Here is a 22,754-nt window from a genome sequence, read left to right as displayed (position 1 = left end):
CAATGCACCATCTGACAAGTTGTTCTATAAAGGAATATGAAGAAAGGTCAAACACATAGCCTGTCTAACACTCCCCAATACATTGCTAGGTGCTTTCCGTGTTGACAGTACCAAAATACAACAACTCATGTACAAAAACACCAACAAGCTACAACGTGAAATCGCCTCTATTCCATTCAGACCTTAGAGGGCCAAAACTCCATCTCCCATAATAAAACGCAAGCACCAGTCGGCTGCTTAGCGGTTAGTCTGCATCACAAAGAACAACACTTTTTAGCACTCAGTAAACTATATTAATAACAAAACTGTCAAAGTTACATATTTCAATAGTCACACTCCCTTATAACAATATATACAGCATTAACCTTGATGTTTTATTTCACGTTATGGACTTCTATAAAGGAGTGATCTGAAACGCATACCTTCTCTCAGTGTTTTCTCGGACTGAGGAGAACGGGAGCTACGGGTAGTAAGTACTGTGTTAGTAGGTGACGCAAGCACCCAGATGAAATAAAAATACATTTTAATGAAACAAAACCCAAAGATGTTAACATTCTGCTACTGTAGCTGCCTACCTAACATCAACAGGCAGCACTAGTAGCGCAACAATTAAAAATAGACACCAAAGTAAAGTTCCTGGCGATCATAGCAATCTGACCCCCTTCTGTCTGAACTTGGAATATTCCTGTTCGCGGGCTTGGGCCAATGACCCCGAACCAGGTTGTTCTGTTCTGCGTTGTGTACTATTCTAATAATTTTAAATTTGATGGAATAACCTTTTTAACTCTCCTACACAGTTACATCCACCGCTGTGTGAAATTAGATAAGATATGAGATATAAAATATATATGGTAAAGACCAAAGCTATAATGAAATACTGTAAATGCGATATTCAATGAGTGTATAATTAGACTTCCTCTACACAGGGTCTTGCCGAAGGACTTTGAAACAGTTGATTGTTGAAAACATCCTCACCAACAGGGAGTGATTATGTGGTTTCTCCTGTGGTTGAGAGGTGGAGGAAAGATCCTTCTGTAGTGGAGACTTGGCAGTTTCTGCTGCCATGTTGGGTGTTAGAGACAGGAGAGATGGTTGACATTAGCATGATTTTGTGTCCATCAAACAGTGTCCATCAGGCATTGGTAGTGGAATTATACAAACGCCTAATAGGCTTGTGTATTAAAAATGTTAACTGTTTACACTATTTATTTCAAATTGATCCAAGAACAGAGGGGGGCTCCAGAGTGGTGCAGCGGTCTAAGGCACTGCATCTCAGTGCAAGAGGCGTTACTACAGTCCCTGGTTCATCTGGCCGTGATTGGGAGTCCCATAGTGCGGCACACAATTGGCCCAGCATCGTCCGGGCTTGGCCATCATTGTAAATAAGAATTTGTTTTTAACTGAGTGGCCAAATTAAATAATTTTAAAAAATGTATGGACTTAAGTATGCAATAGTTATCCTTGTGGGGAATCTTAGCCTGGTCCTGTGCTGCCTCTGAGGCCTGGCTGTTCTGGTTGCTCTTCTTGGACCACTAATTGTTACCACAAAAAATACAATGTTAATTGCTAATATTGTTAGTACATTCTGAAATATTTCTACACTTCACATTTCTACACTTCTATAGGTTTAGGCTACTACATGATACTCAAATTTTACCTATAGCCATCATGAGGTTGCTACAACCTGGCCTATGAATGAACATTTACAGCGTAGGTGCACACAAGTCAAGAGAGAAATTTGAGGTGGCAAACAGTGACACATGGACAGACAGTGACACATTCAATACCGCCTTGCACACTGCCTGCATCTAACTGATCTAGGGTGTAATCATTAGTCCAACAGTTGCAAACGAGAGTTTCTATTGGACAAATACAGGTATGTTTATCCCTGTTTCGTTCTGTTTAAGACCACGGCGTTGCAGTGTATTTGGTTTGCATGAAGGAAATTGCACTAAGTTACTTCTGGTGGCCTGGATCGGAGGGAAGCATTGAGGAGAAAGTGAAAACATGTTTCTCATGTCAGAAGGTTTGAAACGTACCTCAACTTGCACCTCTTCATCCATGGGTTGGCCAGAGGAGGCATGGCAGTGCATACACATCGACTTCGCAGGTCCAGGTTATCCATCATGAGGTCTACAACTGCTGAGAAGACCATCGAGAAGCTTGGAGAAGTGTTTAGTCGGTTCGGATTGCCACTCCAACTCGTTAGCAACAACGGACCGCAGCCAGTGCCCCAAGAAATGGTTCATACAGGGTGGCAGAATGGTTGGTATAGACCATGAAACATCTCATAGTCAAGCGACACCACACCATGCTTGAACAGCTTCCTGCGCTACAGGAACACCCCTCACACAACCACCAAATCTTCGCCTGCATTGCTACTCATGAAGAGAGAACTATTCACAAGCTTCGACCTACTCAAACCTACGAATGCAGAGGAGACAGTGCGACGTCAACAAGAATGTCAAGTCAAATGTCATGAACTGAGCGCAAAAGACAGAAATCTGAATCCGGGAGAAACTGTCTTAGCAAGGAATTACCTCAAAGGACCAAAGTGTGTTCCTGCCACAGTCATTGCTCAGACTGGACTTGTGTCCTACATTGTCCAGACTGCAGAGGATGTCATCTGGAAAAGGCACACAGATTAGTTACTGTTGAGTAAAGCAACACAGACAGAACCACAAGTTGTCCAGAACTTTTACTGGGTGACACCCTGACCCAGCAGTCATCACCTAGGGGCTCACAGTCACGTTCTCGGGACACTGACTCATCCGCACAAGTGTGCGATGAGACTGACACAGGCTACTCACATGCCTACACCTGTGTCAACACTACAGTCCAAATACGTTGTTGACCCAGATGACACTGGGCCAATTGTTGCCGCCCTATGGGACTCTCAATCACGGCTAGGTTGTGATACAGTCTGGAATCAAACCAGGGTCTGTAATGACACCTCTAGCACTGAGGTGCAGTGCCTTAGACCGCTTGCCACTAGGGAGCCCTAATTGCTTATGTTGAATTCGAGAGGTATCATAAAGATGTCATAATTGATAGGACATCTCCAACTGATAATGTACTGTACAAGCAACCAGAGGAGACATGAAAAATGGTCCTTTGTAACTGTACAATTTGTTTGAAAAGGCCTTTATAAACAAGGCATGTAATACCAATATCTAATAAAGATAAATAGATCTTTGTATATTTGCAATTATAGCGTCTGTGGCAGCACCATTGAGGCTTAGTCAATTTTATTTTTCACGATTGGCTGATCCTTCTTGATGACCCGGTTGGACATGACTCCAACAGGGATCAGCCAATGAAGTTGGAACTCCCACCCAGTTGACTACATTAAAATGGTGGAAGCCCTCAATGGCACTGCCCATGCTAATACAGTTTTTCAGCCACTAGAGCCTCTTTCATTCTCTGTTTAAAGCAGAGCACAATGGGACATGTGTATGGATATTTTGGATAGCTGGTTTCAAATCAGAGGCTTATACCGATGTAAGATCTCAATTTGTTGCTGAATGTTCCTGCACAGCAGGGAATGAAATGTGTACTGTATTTTATTTTTAAAAGGCTTCTAAAGTTTGATTTCCACTTTCAAATTTCAGACTTGATTTGTCCTAACAAAAAATTGACCAACCCCTATTAAAATGGCAATCAATTATAATCCACATAGTAATTCACATTTCCTGTTGCTGCAGGATTATTTTCCTGTGAGACACTGGTAAAAATTAAGACCCTACACCTGAAGTTTCTAACAATACAAATAATTGTAAAATAACAAGAAATATGTATATGTGCAATTGAAGTCAGATGTTTAGATACGCCTAAGCCAAATACATTTAAACTCAGTTTCACAATTCCTGACAATTACTAGTAAACATTTTCAGTCTTAGGTCAGTTAGGATCACCACTTTATTTTAAAATTGTGAAATGTCCGAATAAGAGTAGAGAATGATTTATTTCAGCTCTTATTTTATTACATTCCGAGTGGGTCAGAAGTTTACATACACTCAATTAGTATTTGGTAGCATTGCCTTTACATTGTTTAAATTGGGTCAAACGTTTTGGGTAGCCTTCCACAAGCTTCCCACAATAAGTTCGGTGAATTTTGGCCCATTCCTCCAGACAGAGCTGGTGTAACTGAGTCAGGTTGTAACGGTTTTCTGTATGAGAAGGAGAGTCGGACCAAAATGCAGCGTGTAGATTGCGAGCCATGTTTTAATAAACAAACGTAAAACACGAATCAATACAAACACTACAAAATAAAGAACGTAATGAACGTAACGAAAACAGCCCTATCAGGTGAAAACACATAGACAGGAACAATCACCCACAAACACAGTGAAACCCAGGCTACCTAAATATGGTTCCCAATCAGAGACAATGACGAACACCTGCCTCTGATTGAGAACCATATCAGGCCGAACATAGAACTGGACAAACTAGACATGTAACAGAATGCCCACTCAGATCACACCCTGACCAACCAAAACATAGAAACATACAAAGTAAACTATGGTCAGGGTGTGACAGTAGTACCCCCCCCCCCCCCCCCCCAAGGTGCGGACTCCGGCCGCAAAACCTGAACCTATAGGGGAGGGTCTGGGTGGGCATCTGTCCGCGGTGGCGGCTCTGGCGCTGGACGTGGACCCCACTCCATAATAGTCTTAGTCCACCTCCTTAGCGTCCCTAGATAGGTTACCCTCCTTAATGACAGCTCGGGACAGAGGGGCAGCTCGGGACAGAAGTAGATCGGGACTGATGGGTAGCTCAGCACTGAGAGGAAGCCCAGGCAGGTAGTTGGATCTAGCAGATCCTGGCTGACTGGAAAATCTGGAAGATTCTGGTCGACTGGAAAATCTGGAAGAGTCTGGTCGACTGGAAAATCTGGAAGAGTCTGGTCGACTGGAAAATCTGGAAGAGTCTGGTCGACTGGAAAATCTGGAAGAGTCTGGTCGACTGGAAAATCTGGAAGAGTCTGGTCGACTGGAAAATCTGGAAGAGTCTGGTCGACTGGAAAATCTGGAAGAGTCTGGTCGACTGGAAAATCTGGAAGAGTCTGGTCGACTGGAAAATCTGGAAGAGTCTGGTCGACTGGAAAATCTGGAAGAGTCTGGTCGACTGGAAAATCTGGAAGAGTCTGGTCGACTGGAAAATCTGGAAGAGTCTGGTCGACTGGAAAATCTGGAAGAGTCTGGTCGACTGGAAAATCTGGAAGAGTCTGGTCGACTGGAAAATCTGGTCGACTGGAAAATCTGGAAGAGTCTGGTCGACTGGCAGATCTGGAAGAGTCTGGTCGACTGGCAGATCTGGAAGAGTCTGGTCGACTGGCAGATCTGGAAGAGTCTGGTCGACTGGCAGATCTGGAAGAGTCTGGTCGACTGGCAGATCTGGAAGAGTCTGGTCGACTGGCAGATCTGGAAGAGTCTGGTCGACTGGCAGATCTGGAAGAGTCTGGTCGACTGGCAGATCTGGAAGAGTCTGGTCGACTGGCAGATCTGGAAGAGTCTGGTCGACTGGCAGATCTGGAAGAGTCTGGTCGACTGGCAGATCTGGAAGAGTCTGGTCGACTGGCAGATCTGGAAGAGTCTGGTCGACTGGCAGATCTGGAAGAGTCTGGTCGACTGGCAGATCTGGCAGCTCCTTGCAGACTGGCAGCTCCTTGCAGACTGGCAGCTCCTTGCAGACTGGCAGCTCCTTGCAGACTGGCAGCTCCTTGCAGACTGGCAGCTCCTTGCAGACTGGCAGTTCTGAACAGGCGGGAGACTCCGGCAGCGCTGTAGAGGCGGAAAGCTCTGACAGCGCTAAACAGGCGGGAGACTCCGACAGCGCTGGAGAGGAGGAAGGCTCTGGCAGCGCTGAACAGGCGAGGCGCACTGTAGGCCTGATGCGTGGTGCTGGCACTGGTGGTACTGGGCCAAGGACACGCACAGGAAGCCTGGTGCGGGGAGCTGCTACCGGAGGGCTGGGGTGTGGAGGTGGTACTGGAAAGACCGGACCGTGCAGGCGCACTGGAGCTCTTGAGCACCGAGCCTGCCCAACCTTACCTGGTTGAATGCTCACGGTCACCCTGCCAGTGTGGCGAGGTGGAATAGCCCGCACTGGGCTATGCAGGCGAACCGGAGACACCGAGCGCAAGGCTGGCTGCTTGGTCCGTTGGTGGTGGGTGATTCTGTAACGGTTTTCTGTATGAGAAGGAGAGTCGGACCAAAATGCAGCGATCCATGTTTTAATAAACAAACGTAAAACACGAATCAATACAAACACTACAAAATAAAGAACGTAACGAAAACCGAAACAGCCCTATCTGGTGAAAACACATAGACAGGAACAATCACCCACAAACACACAGTGAAACCCAGGCTACCTAAATATGGTTCCCAATCAGAGACAATGACGAACACCTGCCTCTGATTGAGAACCATATCAGGCCGAACATAGAACTGGACAAACTAGACATGTAACATAGAATGCCCACTCAGATCACACCCTGACCAACCAAAACATAGAAACATACAAAGTAAACTATGGTCAGGGTGTGACACAGGTTTGTAGGACTCCTTGCTCACACATGCTTTTTCAGTTCTGCCCACACATTTTCAATAGGATTGAGGTCAGAGCTTTGTGATGGCCACTCCAATACCTTGACTTTGTTGTCCTTAAGCCATTTTGCCTCAACTTTGGAAGTATGCTTGGGGTCATTGTCCATTTGGAAGACCCATTTGCAACCAAGCTTTAACTGATGTCTTGAGATGTTGCTTCAATATATCCACATAATTTTCTTTCCTCATGATGCCATCTATTTTGTGAAGTGCACCAGTCCCTCCTGCAGCAAAGCACCCCCACAACATGATGCTGCCACCCCCGTGCTTCACGGTTGGAATGGTGTTCTTCGGCTTGCAAGCCTCCCCCTTTTTCCTCCAAACATAACGATGGTCATTATGGCCAAACAGTTCTACTTTTTGACCAGAGGACATTTCTCCAAAATGTACGATCTTTGTCCCCATGTGCTGTTGCAAATCATAGTCTGGCTTTTTTATGGCGGTTTTGGAGCAGTGGCTTCTTCCTTGCTGAGCGGCCTTTCAAGTTATGACGATATAGGACTCGTTTTACTGTGGATATAGATACTTTTGTACCTGTTTCCTCCAGCATCTTCACAAGGTCCTTTGCTGTTGTTCTGGGATTGATTTGCACTTTTCAGCACCAAAGTACGCTCATCTCTAGGAGACAGAACGTGTCTCCTTCCTGAGCGGTGTGATGACTGTGTGGTCCCATGGTGTTTATACTTGCGTACTGTTGTTTGTACAGATGAACGTGGTACCTTCAGGCGATTGGAAATTGCTCCCAAAGATGAACCAGACTTGTGGAGGTCTGCAATTTATTTTCTGAGGTCTTGGCTGATTTCTTTTGATTTTCCCATGATGTCAAGCAAAGAGGCACTGAGTTTGAAGGTAGGCCTTGAAATACATCCACAGGTACACCTGCAATTGACTCAAATGATGTCAATTAGTCTATCAGAAGCTTCTAAAGCCAGGACATCATTTTCTGGAATTTTCCAAGCTGTTTAAAGGCACAGTCAACTTAGTGTATGTAAACGTCTGACCCACTGGAATTGTGATACAGTGAATTATAAGTGAAATAATCTGTTTGTAAACAATTGTTGGAAAAATTACTTGTTTCATGCACAAAGTAGATGTCCTAACCGACTTGCCAAAACGATAGTTTGTTAACAAGAAATTTGTGGAGTGGTTGAAAAACAAGTTTTAATGACTCCAACGTAAGTGTATGTAAACTTCCGACTTCAACCGTGGATATATATATACATATTTCACTTATAATTCACTATATATATATATATATATATATACATACATACATACACACACACACACACACACACACACACACACACACACACACACACACACACACACACACACACACACACACACACACACATACATACACACATACATACACACATACATACATACATACAGTACCAGTCAAAAGTTTGGGCACACCTACTCATTCAAGGGTTTTTCTTTATTTTACTATTTTCTACATTGTAGAATAGTAGTGAAGACGTCAAAACGATGAAATAACACATACGGAGACATGCAGTAACCAAAAAAGTGTTAAACAAATGAAAATATATTTTATATTTGAGATTCTTCAAAGTAGGCACCCTTTGCCTTGATGACAGCTTTGCACACTCTTGGCATTCTCTCAACCAGCTTCATGAGGTACTTTGTTTATGTGTAATTTTGTGTTTTTGTTTTTGTCGCACTGCTTTGCTTTGTCTTGGCCAGGTCGCAGTTGTAAACGAGAACCTGTTCTCAACTGGCCTACCTGGTTAAATAAAGGTGTATTAAAAATGTTTAAAAAAAAATGTCACCTGGAATGCATTTCAATTGGTGTGCCTTTAACAAGTTAATTTGTGGATTCTCTTTCCTTCTTAATGTGTTTGACCCAATCAATGTTGTGACAGGGTAGGGGTGGCATACAGAAGATAGCCCTATTTGGTAAAATTCCCTATTATGGCAAGAACAGCTCAAATAGGCAAAGAGAAACGACAGGCCATCATTACTTTAAGACATGAAGGTCAGTCAATGGTGAAAATTTCAAGAAATTTGAACGTTTCTTCAAGTGCAGTCGCAAAAACCATTAAGTACTATGATGAAACTGGCTCTCATGAGGACCTCCACAGGAAAGGAACATCCAGTTACCTCTGCTGCAGAAGATACGTTCATTAGATTTAACTGCACCTCAGATTGAAGCCCAAATAAATGCTTCACAGAGTTCAAGTAACAGACACATCTCAACATCAGCTGTTCAGAAGAGACTGTGTGAATCAGGCCTTCATCATCAAATTGCTGCCAAGAAACCACTACTTAAGGACAGACTTGCTTGGGCCAAGAGACTTGCTTGGGCCAAGAAATATGAGCAATGGACATTAGACCGGTGAAAATCTGTCCTTTGGTCTGATGAGTCCAAATTTAAGATTTTTGGTTCTAACCGCCATGTCTTTATGAGACACAGAGTAGGTGAACACATGATCTCTGCATGTGTGGTTCCCACCGTAAAGCATGGAGGAGGAGGTGTGATGGCGTGGGGGTGCTTTGCTGGTGACACTATCATTGATTTATTTAGGTTTCAAGGCACACTTAACCAGCATGGCTACAACAGCATTTTGCAGCAACACGCCATCCCATCTGGTTTGGGACTATTAGTGGGACTATCATTTGTTTATTCAACAGGATAATGACTCAAAACACAAGGGCTATTTGACCAAGGAGAGTGATGGAGTGCGGCATCAGAATCATCCAACCTTTACCCAATTGAGATGGTTAAGGATGAGTTGGACCGCAGAGTGAAGGAAAAGCAGCCAACAAGTGCTCAGCATATGCGGGAACTCCTTCAAGACAGTTGGAAAAACATTCCTTATGAAGCTGGTTGAGAGAATGCCAAGAGTGTGCAAAGCAGTTTCTCTAGAGATAAATCACATCCATCCTTAACTTGGAGATGTAGTGTGGTGTTGTAGTTTCCAACAGTCCAATATGCTACATAGTTTAGTGCATAAAAAGTGTTAATTAACTACAATGACCATATGACCATTTCATTGCGCATCTACTTGTCTCCTTGTTTCTTTTATGCCTGCTATGGAAGAAGTAGAAGAATGCGCGATCGTGAGGTATAGAGAACAGCTGTTGCTTTGGGAGGTACTGTATCTCTACCTGAAAATACATGAGCTAAGTGATTGATAGTTGGTATTCAGCAGTCATAAATGTATGACTTCTTTACAAAATAGTGATTTTGTCAGACAGCATATGCAACAGCTCTACAGAGATGAGATGATGACAAATGTAATATACACAACATCTGACATATTTTATTAAAGTAAAGACATTTGAATAAATGATGGTTAATTAAGTGACGAGCAGTAATGAGCAGTCACTACCATCATGGGACTTGTATTAATTGTTTATGCTGTATTGTTACAGTGTTCAACCCAAATAATGGAAACCGAAATCAAAAACCATGAGTTTTGTTTTTTTATCGAACCCAAACCGAACCAACTTCAAAAAGCAAAGGTGCAACTTTCACTGGGGGCAGGAGGGTTTTTTAGGACCATGCGGACGCCTCTGAACAGTCGGGATGGCTGTGTGGGGTGTTTATCTGACCGGATAAAAATAATAATAATAAAAAATATTATGTCCCCCCCATTTCTAAAACCAACTAACAAATAGCACTAATTTCTCAGCACTAAAAACCACAGATGCATTCTTTGTCCCTCCCGTGGCTAGAAACCTACATCTAGGCAAATGTCCTCAGTGCAACTATGTTGATGGACATGGAAATACTTTCTTTTGCCAAGCTTGTACAATGTTTTTACTTTACATGGCATTTGCATTTGTAATAATGAGGTTAACAAAATGTCTAATATTGCTGTCAAAACAAAGGGAAACTGTGGTCTTCTTTTGAGTTTGCAGATCCTGCAGTGTGTGAGTATGAGGCAAATAGGCTGTCAGTGGTTAAAGGTGTGTTTACACATGGGGCACAATCTGGGCCTCAAATGTCACTGTGGTTTTGGTAATGGATAGAGAATGGAAATTCAGCCCAACAGTGTTAGCAGCAATAATAACTTCGGGAAGGTTTCTATATCGACTGTCCACCACTCATGGAAAATGGAGCAGAAGATATGTTGGAAAGATTTTAGTACCCTGATGTGCTCTTGTTAGAAAATGTGTTTCCCCCTCAACATATTCTAATCGGGATTCCCCTTCGCCCCTCCCTCAAAAATCAAGACAAAACAGATAAGATAGAAAAAAAATTACCAGCTCTGATTTACATTGCTTTGACTGAAAGGTTAGCCACAATCTGACAGTTGCACAGATTTTAAGTGTGTGGTGTCTCTCTTAAAGTAAAAAATGAAAATACAATTAAAAAGTAACACAAGAAAGTTACATAACAGTAACAAGGCTATATACAGGGGCTACCGGTACCAAGTCAATGTGCAGGGGTTCAGGTTAGTCGAGGTAGTTTGTAAAGTAACTGTACATAGATAATAAACAGCAAGTAGCAGGGGGGATCAATGTAAGTAGTCTGGTTGGCCATTTGATTAATTGTTCAGCAGTCTTATGGCTTGGGGGTAAAGCTGTTTAGGAGCCTTTTGGTCCTAGACTCGGCACTCCGGTACCACTTTCCTTGCGGTAGGGAACAGTAGTGACTTGGGTGACTGGAGTCTTTGACAATTTTTGGGGCCTTCCTAGTATATAGGTCTGCCTAGTATATACGTCCTGGATGGCAGGAAGTTTGGCCCCAGTGATGTACTGGGCCATATGCACTACCCTCTGCAGTGCCTTACAGTCAGATCCAGACCAGTTGCCATACCAGGCATTGATGCAATCGGTAAGGATGCTCTCGATGGTGCAGCTGTAGAGCTTTTTTAGGATCTGGGGACCCATGCCAAATTTTTCCAGTCTCCTGAGGGGGGAAAGGTGTTGTTATGCCCTCTTCACAACTGTCTTGGTGTGTTTGGTAGTTTGTTGGTGATGTGGACACCAAGGAACTTGAAATTCTCGACCCGCTCCACTTCAGCCCCGTCGATGTTAATGGGGGCCTGTACGGCCCTCCTTTTCCTGTAGTACACGATAAGCTCCTTTGTCTTGCTCACATTGAGGGAGAGGTTGTTGTCCTGGCACCACACTGCCAGGTCTCTGACCTCCTCCTTATAGGCTGTCTCATCGTTGTCATGATCAGGCCTACCAGTGATCACAAAAGAGTGATCAAAATAAGATTCTACTCCTGTACATTCATGCAGTTCATTTCAATATAAAGCTAACTCTACTGTAGGAAAAACCAATCTCAAAATGCAAATGTTCCTTACTTCATCACTGGGAAAGATGCAAAACCATCCACATTCCCCTCCCTCTCTCCCTCCATTCCACCTTCTTTCCACTCCACCCATCCATCCATTCTAATATAAAAATAGGTAGAATGCCCATATTTCCAGTTCAGGGCTGTTGAGGCTAAGGTATGGATGTGTGTGGTGGTGTGTGTGTCGTCCTGGGCTGGTTGGTACTGATCCTGACTGGCCACCAGCTGACTGAGGGAACCGGTCTGCAGCTTCCAGGGGACTACTCCATCTCTGGTCTCTTTCCCTTACACAAGTTGGCCCCCTCCAGCTCCAACCTACCAGACCTGGGAGCCTGTAAAGAGTAAGTACAATAGCAAAGATCTCACAAGAGGACATATTTTGTTAATCTATTTCCCTGGCCTTTTAGTTAATTTTAGAGAATCAGGGAGTTATTGGGACTTGAGTCAAACACTTTCTTTATATTATAGACGTATTTTGATTCTGCTTGCAATCAATTCTCTCCTGTTCAGAGGCAAATTTAATAAACATGGCTATCATTTGATACAAGCCATGAGATTCGCTTTGGAGGAGATCAACAACGGTACCAAAAACCAGCATCTTCTCCCAGGGGTATCACTGGGTTACCAGGCGTATGACACCTGCAATCAACCAGCCAGTGTGCTGGCCACTCTGGCCATGCTGGCCCAACAGTACCAGAGAACTTTAGGGAACAACACAGGTGGTGACCAGAGGGCAGTGGCAGTGATCGGGCCTGATAGTAGCAGTCACACCTTCACCCCTGCTGCAGTGCTGGGCTCTTATCTAGTGCCACAGGTACAGTGTATGGTCGGTCACCAGTAATACTAATGCTAATATCTATTCTCTCTAGACTAAGTATGGAATACAGTTGTGACCATTTGTTTTAGTCTTCTTTTGCTCTTCCTTTTGATCTTACTTGTTTTTTCAAACCTATTTATATATGTAAATATTTATTCTATTCTATTCATATTTATCCTATACTTTATACTTTGCCCTCCTCCTCTTCTTCTTCCTCCTCTTATTTATCCTCCCCCTCCTCCTCCCCATCATCCTCCTCCCTCTCCTCTTTCTCCTCCTCCTCTTATCTGTGATATTTTTCCTAGATCTCCTATGAAGCCTCTAATGAGATGCTGAGTAACAAGCTCCTCTACCCAGCCTTCTTCCGCACCATCCCCAGTGACAAGAACCAGGTGGACGCCATGGTCCAGCTGCTGGTGCGTTTTAACTGGACTTGGATCGTTCTACTGGGCAGCGACGACTCCTACGGCCTCCAGGGCATAGAGAGTCTCTCCCTTCATGCTGCTCACTTTGACATCTGCATCGCCTACCAAGGGGTCATCCCCGAACTCACCTCCGCCAACAACCAGACCATGAGGAACATAGTCAAGAACATTTTGAAGACCAAGGTCAACACTATTGTCGTGTTCTCCAGCAAGACCAAAGTCAGTCAGTTCTTCCCGTTTGTCATAGAGCAGGGTGTAACTGGTAAGGTGTGGATAGGGACAGAAGACTGGTCAGTCACCACTCTAGTGTCGGGAATACCAGGTATTCACACCATTGGGACTGTACTAGGCATCTCCATCAAATACACAGCAATAACTGGGTTTGAGGAGTTTGAAAGCCATGCTGTTCCAAAGTTACATAGTGGCACCTCCAATGGCATGATGGACCTGAGTGTTGAATGTTTGCAAAATACGGACCTCTCCAGCATGGCAGCAGAAAACTTCTCTTTGGGGGACTATGACATCAAATCCTCTTATAATGTTTACAAGGCTGTATATGCTGTGGCACATGCACTGCATCAAGCACTTGGTTGTGGCTTGGATGAATGCCAAAAGTCTGAAGTGCTACCTTGGCAGGTTAGTGTTTTCAAAATGGTGGTACTGTAGTCAAAAAGCCTGCTCTAAAGAAAGCGAAGTCCACTATACACTTGAACGCCATGTACTATTGGAAATCAACAGTAAACCATATTTACTATCACAGGTATGTTACAGTCATGTTTAGTACATGTTCTTTGTCTTCTGTCTATCCCTCAGCTTCTGCCACTGTTAAAGCAGGTGAGATTCTCTGTTGGGAACTCCTCTATTTACTTTAATGAGAACGGAGACCCGCCCACAGGATATGACATCGTGAACTGGATTTGGAGGGGAACAGAGTGGTCTCTCCGTGAGGTGGGCTCTTATACTGCAGACCCCACTGACCTCACAGTGGACCCTGCTCAAATTGAATGGGGTAGTGACGACGGATACACAGGAAAAGTAAAGGCTCAGAATTACAGCATTTGCGCAGTAGTATTATAATCATATCCATTGTCAGATGAAATTGCAGAATAGTTTTTGGGTACTATAGAAATAGAAAGACAAAACCCTGGTTATAGGTGGACGAGGAACATCGGTGTGTGTTTCTGGGTGTGTCTAGGAGGTGCCTCCGTCGATATGCTCCCCAGAATGCCCCAAAGGACACAGGAAGCTGCAGACGGGACAACACAAGTGCTGCTTCGACTGCCTGGCCTGTGCTGCTCACAATTTCCTCAACAAGACTGGTGAGATTACAGATTACACCAACCAGTTGTCTTGTATGTCCATCCATTGTCCAAGCCCTGTCTGTTGAATAACATTCCATTTGTACTGTTTGAAAGTGTCCAGCAGGTGGCATATGTTGCCCTTCCATAAACTACCTCCTATGGCAGGTGGTAGCACTAGTTTTCAAGTTTCAAGTTTTAATGTCACATGCACACAAGTACAGTAAAATGCCTTTCTTGCTAGCTCTAACTCCAACAATGCAGTAATCAATGTAATACAAAAAATAACAAGGTACAACTAAAACACACAATATATAAAAAAAAGAAACAAGAAGAACACAATAAAGTAAGCATACTACATACAGGGTCACTTCCAATACCATATTTACAATGTGCAGGGATACTGGATTGATAGAGGTAGATACAGTATGTATCAGGGTAAGGTGACTAGGCATCAGGATATATGATAAACAGAGTAGCAGCTGCATATGTGATGATTGTATGTGAGTGTGTTTAGAGTCAGTATGTATGTGTGTTTTATGTGTGTGTGAGCAAATGATGGAGTGAGTGTTTATATGTGTGTTGGAGTATCAGTGTGTGTAGTGTGTAGGGCCCTTTGTGTGTGCATCGAGAATCAAATACAAAGGTCAACTCAGATAGTTTGTGTAGCCATTTCATTAGCTATTTAGCAGTCTACTCGGATAACACATGATGGGAATACGATCTCTGATGGTGTTGTAATCACTGCTATCCATTCAATTATGGGGATGCTTTTAATCTCAATGAATTCATGTAGCTAAACCCCTTAATCTTTGGAAACGTGGTACTATAGATATTGAACTGACCCCAGCATTGATGTTATGGTATGTCACTCTTTAGGATCCACCCGGTGCCAGAAGTGTGAGCTTTACCAGTGGTCCCCAGCGGAGAGCGAGGTGTGTCTGGATCGGACGGTCCTAGTGCTGGCCTGGGGCGGTCCCTTGTCTATCGCCCTGCTACTCCTCCTGGCTCTGACCTTGCTCATAACCCTGGGGACAGGGGTCATCTTCCTCCTCAACCTGGGCACCCCTGTGGTCAAGTCGGCCGGCGGGCACACCTGCCTGGTGATGCTTCTAGCCCTAACCGCCGCGGCTGCCAGTGCCCTGTGTCACTTTGGCCTCCCGTCTCAGACTGACTGCCTTCTCAAGCAGCCTCTCTTCGTCTTCAGCTTCACTGTGTGTCTGGCTTGTGTCACCGTCCGTTCCTTCCAGGTAGTGTGCATCTTTAAGCTGTCCTCCAAGCTTCCTCGGGCCTATGATACCTGGGCTAAGAACCATGGGCCTGAAGTCACCGTCCTCGTTGTTTCCATGACAGTTTTGTTGATCTCTGTGCTCCGTGTTACTTTAAACCCCCCGTACCCCTCCCAGGACGTGGACTTCTACTCCGACAGCATTGTCACGGAGTGTAGTAACACCCTCTCCTCTTGGGCCATGATAGAGCTAGCCTACGTCTCTCTGCTCAGCACGCTCTGCTTCTCCTTCAGTTACATGGGAAAAGACCTGCCAGCCAACTACAACGAGGCCAAGTGTATCACCTTTAGTCTCATGATATACATGATCTCCTGGATCAGCTTCTTCACCATATATTTTGTTAGCAGGGGGGAATTTGCCATGGCCATGCATGTGCTGGCCATAGTGTCCAGTGTGCTCGGTATACTCGGTGGTTATTTCATGCCCAAGGTCTACATCATGGTGCTGAGGCCTCAAATGAACACAACGGCCCATTTCCAAAACTGTATTCAGATTTATACCATGAACAAAGACTGAAAGATATGTTTTCATCATAGATTTTGCGTTTTGCATTTCTGGATACTTATTCCCAATCCATTGTATGGCTTTAAAAATGACATAGTAAATGTTGCTCTGCTCTTAGCTGGTAGAAAATACATGTTGCCCTTGCACATTTAAGTGTATGTATAACTTTCTCTAACATGGTTGTCATGTAGCTTTGATAGCTTTTTAAAGCACTTCTTTTTAAGTGTGTGTTTTTACTGGGGGGAATTGAGAAAAACAAAGCTAACCTTCTTTAGCTGCAGCTGGGGTTGTGGTCTTTCTTCAGTGTCTGTGTGTGACATGTCTGGTCTCCAAAATGTGGATCGGTATAAGCCTCTGATTTGAAACCAGCTATCCAAAATATCCATACACATGTCCCATAGTGCTCTGTTTGAAACAGAGAATGAAAGAGGCTCTAGTGGCTGAAAAACTGTATTAGCATGGGCAGTGCCATTGAGGGCTTCCACCATTTTAATGTAGTCAACTGGGTGGGAGTTCCAACTTCATTGGCTGATCCCTGTTGGTGACCCTGTTGGAGTCATGTCCAAACGGGTCATCAGCAGGGATCAGCCCATTGTGAAGAAGAAAATTGACTAAGCCTCAATGGTGCTGCCACAAACGCTATAATTGTGATTATACAAAGATCTATCTATCTTTATGGTTTTAAATCCAAATGTGTGAGTCACTATGTACATTACATAAAGTGTAAATCAGAAGGACAGAAGCTAGGACACAATAGTCCGGTGTCCCATTGTGACCCATCCACAGGGGACGCACAGACCGAACTCACAACTAACCACAATTCCCAACCAATGCGTCTCTTGGTACGCATCCTCTAATCATTTGAATCTGTTGACAGTTGGAGAAATTGCTTTTGCTGCACTGAGAATTCGAAAAGTATAAAACCCAACGGTCCAATATTCTAGAACACTGCTGTGGTTAGTGTACAAGTTTGGTACTCTGATACTTGTTGCTCTAATCAATTAATATACTTTTCTTTGTATAGCGCTTTTTACTATTTGAAATAAAGAAATAAAGAAATAAAATAACTATTTGAAATAAAGAAATAAAATAACTATTTGAAATAAAGAAATAAAATAACTATTTGAAATAAAGAAATAACCTTGTTTTCCTTCTTTGTATTTCCTTAAAGGGCAATTCCACCACTTTTCAACGTCATACTCGTTATCTCCAGCACCATATCAGTGTAAACATATAGTACCAGTCAAAAGTTTGGACACACCTACTTATTCAAGGGTTTTTCTTTTTCTACAATAAAATGTAGAAATGTGCTATTTCCATATTTGTAGACACTGATATAGCTTTGGAGAGAATTAGTATGATTTTTTAAAAGTGGTAGAATTGCCCTTTAATGTGTTAACGCGTCTTTTCCATAATGCAAAACATCCATAATTAACCCAAGCCTCTTAGGGGGAAACTATTGCTACAGTTATATGTGAATTTTCCAAAATTTGTTCATCAAAATTGACAAGACATTTAGTTGAAGGGGATCATATGAACCGGTTAGAATAGAATTGATGGACAGCAAGATCCACTACAATTTGCTAAAAAAAACAATCCTGGTCAAAAGACTCAAATGATTATGTACTTAAAAATCATTGTTGTTTTAAAACCAGTTAACCCTCTTAATATGCAGCTGGTTTGGTGGTCTTTCTTCCGTGTCTGTGTGGCATATCTCTGGCCTCTCTTTAGAAAAATAGAAAGTGGAAATACAGTGCCTTCGGAAAGTATTCAGACCCATTGACTTTTTCCACATTTTGTTACATTACAGCCTTATTCAAAAATGTATTAAATCATTTTTTTCCGAATCAATCTACACACAATATCCCATAATGACAAAGCAAAAACAGTTTTTTTTATAAATAAAAAACTGAAATATCACATTCCCGCTATATTCAGACCGTTTACTCAGTACTTTGTTGAAGCACCTTTGGCAGCGATTACAGCCTCGATTATTCTTGGCTATGACACTACTTTGCACACCTGTATTTCGGGAGTTTCTCCCATTCCTCTCTACAGATCCTCTCAATGTTTGTCAGGTTGGATGAGGATCTCTGCTGCACAGCTATTTTCAGGGCTCTCCAGGGATGTTCGATTGGGTTCAAGTCCGGGCTCTGATTGGGCCACTCAAGGATTTTCAGAGACTTGTCCCGAAGCCACTCTTGCATTGTCTTGGCTGTGTACTTGGGGTCATTGTCCTGTTGGAAGTTGAACCTTCGCCCCAGTCTGAGCTCCTGAGTACTCTGGAGCAGGTTTACATTAAAGATATCTCTGTACTTTGCTCCGTTCATCTTTCCCTCTATCCTGACTAGTCTCCCAGTGCCTGCTACTGAAACACATCCCCACAGCATGTTGCCACCACCAAGCTTCACCGTAGGGATGGTGCCAGGTTTCCTCCAGACGTGACACCTGGCATTCAGGCCAAAGAGTTCAATCTTGGTTTCATCAGACCAGAGAATCTTGGTGCCTTTTGGCAAACTCCAAGCAGGATGTCATGTGCCTTTTACTGAGGAGTGGTTTCGGTCTGGTCACTCCACCATAAAGGCCAGATTGGTGGAGTGCTGCATAGATAGTTGTCCTTCTGGAAGGTTCTCCCATCTCCACAGGGGAACTCTAGAGCTCTGCCAGAGTGACCATTGGGTTCTTGGTCACCTCCCTGACCAAGACCCTTCTCCCCGGATTCCTCAGTTTGGGTGGGCGGCCAGCTCTAGGAAGAGTCTTGGTGGTTCCAAACTTCTTCCATTTAAGAATGATGGAGGCCACTTTATTATTGGGGACCTTCAATGTTGCAGACATGTTTTGTCACCCTTCCCAAGATCTGTGCCTCGACACAATCCTGTCTCGGAGCTCTACAGACAAGTCCTTCGACCTCATGGCTTGGTTTTTGCTCTGACATGCACTATCAACTGTGGAACCTTATATAGACAGGTGTGTGCCTTTCCAAATCATGTCCAATCAATTGAATTTACCACAGTTGTACTCTAATCAAGTTTTAAAGAAACATTTCAAGGATGATCAATGGAAACAGGATGCACCTGAGCTCCATTTCGAGTCTCACAGTAAAGGCTCTGAATACTTATGTAAATAAGGTATTTCTCTTTTTTATCTGTTATACATTTGCAAACATTTCTAAAAACCTGTTTTTGCTTTGTCATTATGGGGTATTGTGTGTAAATTGCTGAGATGTTTTATTTATTTAAGACATTTTAGAATAAGGCTGTAACATAACAAAATGTGGAAAAAGTCAAGGGGTCTGAATAATTTCTGAAGGCCCTGTATGGGCAGGCCATAGAGAGGTGCCTTGCCTTCTGTTGGTGTGAGTTCCCGTCTGTCTGTGTGCCCTCTCACTGGGTATCTGTGGTGGCAGGATTCAGGAGCTCAATGGGACAGCTGATTTAAACCCATACAGATGCCTATAAAGGGAACCTATTGCAAAAGTTATATGTGGATTTTCCTGAATTTGTTAATCAAATGTGAGAAGACACTTCATGGAAGAGGATCATATGAACTGGTTAGAACAGAATTGGTGGACTGCAAGATCCACTACAATTTGGTCAAAAATAACAATCCTGGACAAAAGACAGGTTGTTATTATAGTTTCATTGTCATACATGTCATACATAGTTTTAAGAGCTTCTTTAATGCAATATAAACTATCAGAACAATAGCAACAGTGCTATTACAAAGTATACCAACACACTAGTCCCTTTATAAAAGATACATCCATCCAAACATAACATACTAATAATAAGAGAGAAATATCCTCAAATAATTGCTGGCGAAAATACAGTAGCATATTGTAGTTACTGGTTAAGTCTAGCAAAACACATAAACTCCACTGGAGTAATCAATCATTTCACCATCAATTCAAATTTCACAATAAAATATCATAACTCAATAATTACCTAAATTCTTCAATACAAACAAAAAAAACTCATGACAAAACAAGTAGGAGAAATAACAATCTTCACAAAAAAGTGACAACCCTCACTTCAAATATGCCAGAAATCAAATGTGCCACACATATATGGCCATCAATGTGATGAGACAATAAGAGCTCAGTAAACCCACAACGGTGGAGGAGGTTGGAAATGCATATTTCCTACATAGTGAGGGGCATACAGTCCAGTGTTTCCCTCAGGTTTTACAGTGATTCCAGTAACTCTCTCTACCAGGGCCTCCAAACTGGACCTTTAACTCCTTTGTCCTGGAGCTTGGCGGTGGCACGGAAGATGGAGGAGACTGGGGAAGTGGAGCGGCCCATCGGGCTGCTGCAGGATATCTGGGCCTGGGAGGAGAGCTGCTGTTGGAGCCCCTGAAGAGGTCTAGCGGAGGTTGTGGTGGTGTCTCTCTTGGGGCTTCCAGAGAGGAACTGCAGAGACTCCCTCCAGCACTGTGAGTAACCCTCGCTGTAGTCCCTCTGAGATGGAGCCGGCTGCTGCTGCTGCCTCAGGAATCTCACGGTCATCTCCAGGATGTCGGCTTTCTCCAGCTTGGTATTGGGGTCCTCTTTGTGGAACTCCTTCTCCAGGATGAGCTTGAGCTGCTCTATGCAGCCGTTAATGCGATCTCGACGCATCTTCTCCACGATGGGTTTCCTTATCTGAGGAGGCAGAGAAGAACATTTGATTAGTCAACAGTTCTAATATATGACAACAAGAAATTCAGTCAAATACTATAAAAAGCCATAATATACATGAATATACACATTTTATACTGTATATACACATATACATTGATTGAACCATACACATACCTTAATGTCTTTTTCTGCGAACTTCAGATGGTGGAAAGAGGAAGTTAAGCAGGGAGCCATGTCTGCGTGAGAGAGTGACAGGTCTGTTGGCTACTTTTCCTGGGCTGCAGAGTGTGGTCTGGGACCTCTGAGGGATCTCTCCCCCTTTATATAGCAAGGGATTAGCATGACAAAGCCATGTGGCCCAGGCCCAGCTGGGGTTCCCACACTACTGAGACCACAGAGCTGCCCATCGCAACAATAGGAGAAACATCAATAACTTGATGGGTAACGGGGTAGTAGAGGCAATACAGGGATGATTCCCAAGATAAGCAGCAACTATTGATTAATAATACATGAATACATTATACATGCAATTAACATTCAACATAATGACAGGTAAAAACAAGTGAAACGAAGACACACTTTTGAAGGGAAGAGCCCTCTTCAAAGAGACTAATTTAGACCATAAAGAAAATATCTAATTTAGACCATAAAGAATATATCTAATTTAGACCATAAAGAATATATCTAATTTAGACCATAAAGAATATATCTAATTTAGACCATAAAGAATATATCTAATTTAGACCATAAAGAATATATCTCTGTAGTTTCAGTTCATTAAATGTTCTAGTTGACGTCCTGAGAACCCTTTCATCTAACACAATCAAGCCAGCATAGAATTCACAAAAAAAATGAATCTTTAGAGTTTTCTTTCTCCAAGCAATATTCATTATAATTAACCAAAAATGAGTTGAATTGTTGCATAGTTTCGACAAAAGACATAACATCCGGATACAATTAATTTGATTTAAGCAGCCAATTGTGCAATAGAGTGCTTACAACACTTTTAAAAGTTAGTGGTATAATAACCAGTAGAGTAGTATTGTTATGAAATGATACTAATGGTAAATTATGCTAATGCTAAATTATGCTAATGTCTGATACAGAAGACAATCACATAGACACAGGCTGTCGCTGTGTTGGAATGTGGGGATCACACACACTTATGTATACTTCAGACTTTTCTCACACATCCAGCGGTATGCGGAGGGAGGAGGTTGTGTGCCCACACACACACCACACTGTGCTCACACTCACCCCTCGCACACACTCCGTCCAGACAAGCAGTTTCCCCACTGACAGACAGTTGAGTCATTGAACCATTGTGTTATCTGTTGTCTGTTATATCTGTTATATCTGTTCTCATTGGCTGTTGAGTGTGGGAAAGCTCAAGACAACTCATGCCCACGCGTGGATTTATTGCACCCAGGAAAGGTTCATTCAAGAACGTATTATCTCACAGCAACAGTTTATTTTTCCAATTGAATGTAGCCCTATAACTGAAGAGTTATTATATCTCCTGGAGGTAAATATTATGGCATTGAATACAAAGAAGAGGCACTACAGTGTAACACTGTAACTAATAAGATAAATGGATACTTTCCCAAGAAAAATCCCAGAACTTCTATCTATGATCTTTGATGGACTATGTGCTGCTGGGCCAGGGTGGGGAGACTGGGGACAATGCCACAGTCACTGGCACTATGCCATGGTTGTGGTTCAGGCAGCGCAAAGGTCACAGATGTGTGGCCTGGCCTGTGGGTGCTGTGAGGAGAACTCTCTCCTCCTAGTTTCCCACCAGTCACCAGCACTGGAGTAGATGAGCTACAAAAGCCAGGCCGCTCCCCCAATGCCCCATTGGGAATGTTAATTGATCCTTTGTCACATGACAAACAGAAACCCTATGTCACAGAC

At 43.1% G+C, this 22,754-nt stretch overlaps 2 protein-coding genes across 2 annotated transcripts; one reads left to right on the top strand and one right to left on the bottom strand.

Annotated features, from left to right (window-relative positions):
• The first annotated feature begins 11,922 nt into the window (after positions 1-11,922).
• LOC110491101 (taste receptor type 1 member 1-like) lies at positions 11,923-16,354 on the top strand. The gene is made up of 6 exons (XM_090203453.1): positions 11,923-12,227; positions 12,397-12,700; positions 13,009-13,764; positions 13,942-14,163; positions 14,327-14,447; positions 15,306-16,354. Exons 1-6 carry the CDS (start codon positions 12,046-12,048, stop codon positions 16,229-16,231), a joined length of 2,511 nt encoding a protein of 836 aa, XP_090059579.1. The 5' UTR covers positions 11,923-12,045; the 3' UTR covers positions 16,232-16,354.
• Positions 16,355-19,879: 3,525 nt separating this feature from the next.
• On the bottom strand, positions 19,880-21,135 carry LOC110492298 (transcription factor HES-5). The gene is made up of 2 exons (XM_021566503.3): positions 21,015-21,135; positions 19,880-20,861 (listed from the first exon to the last, which is right to left on the bottom strand). Exons 1-2 carry the CDS (start codon positions 21,072-21,074, stop codon positions 20,427-20,429), a joined length of 495 nt encoding a protein of 164 aa, XP_021422178.3. The 5' UTR covers positions 21,075-21,135; the 3' UTR covers positions 19,880-20,426.
• Between the last annotated feature and the right edge of the window lie 1,619 nt (positions 21,136-22,754).

This window comes from Oncorhynchus mykiss, chromosome 16 (genome assembly GCF_057628025.1).
Source record: "Oncorhynchus mykiss isolate SJ-2025 chromosome 16, ASM5762802v1, whole genome shotgun sequence".
In the NCBI taxonomy this organism is placed as follows: Eukaryota; Metazoa; Chordata; class Actinopteri; order Salmoniformes; family Salmonidae; genus Oncorhynchus; species Oncorhynchus mykiss.
This window is presented reverse-complemented; position numbering and strand designations above follow the sequence as displayed.

Bases quoted from the DNA above. Each gene is read 5' to 3' on its own strand.
- LOC110491101 (XM_090203453.1), top strand. From the start codon at position 12,046: ATGGATGTGTGTGGTGGTGTGTGTGTCGTCCTGGGCTGGTTGGTACTG. The intron at 12,228-12,396 runs GTAAGTACAATA...TCTCCTGTTCAG, and splicing joins GACCTGGGAGCCTGTAAAGA to AGGCAAATTTAATAAACATG. The intron at 12,701-13,008 runs GTACAGTGTATG...TATTTTTCCTAG, and splicing joins GCTCTTATCTAGTGCCACAG to ATCTCCTATGAAGCCTCTAA.
- LOC110492298 (XM_021566503.3), bottom strand. From the start codon at position 21,074: ATGGCTCCCTGCTTAACTTCCTCTTTCCACCATCTGAAGTTCGCAGAA. The intron at 20,862-21,014 runs GTATGTGTATGG...CTGCCTCCTCAG, and splicing joins TCGCAGAAAAAGACATTAAG to ATAAGGAAACCCATCGTGGA.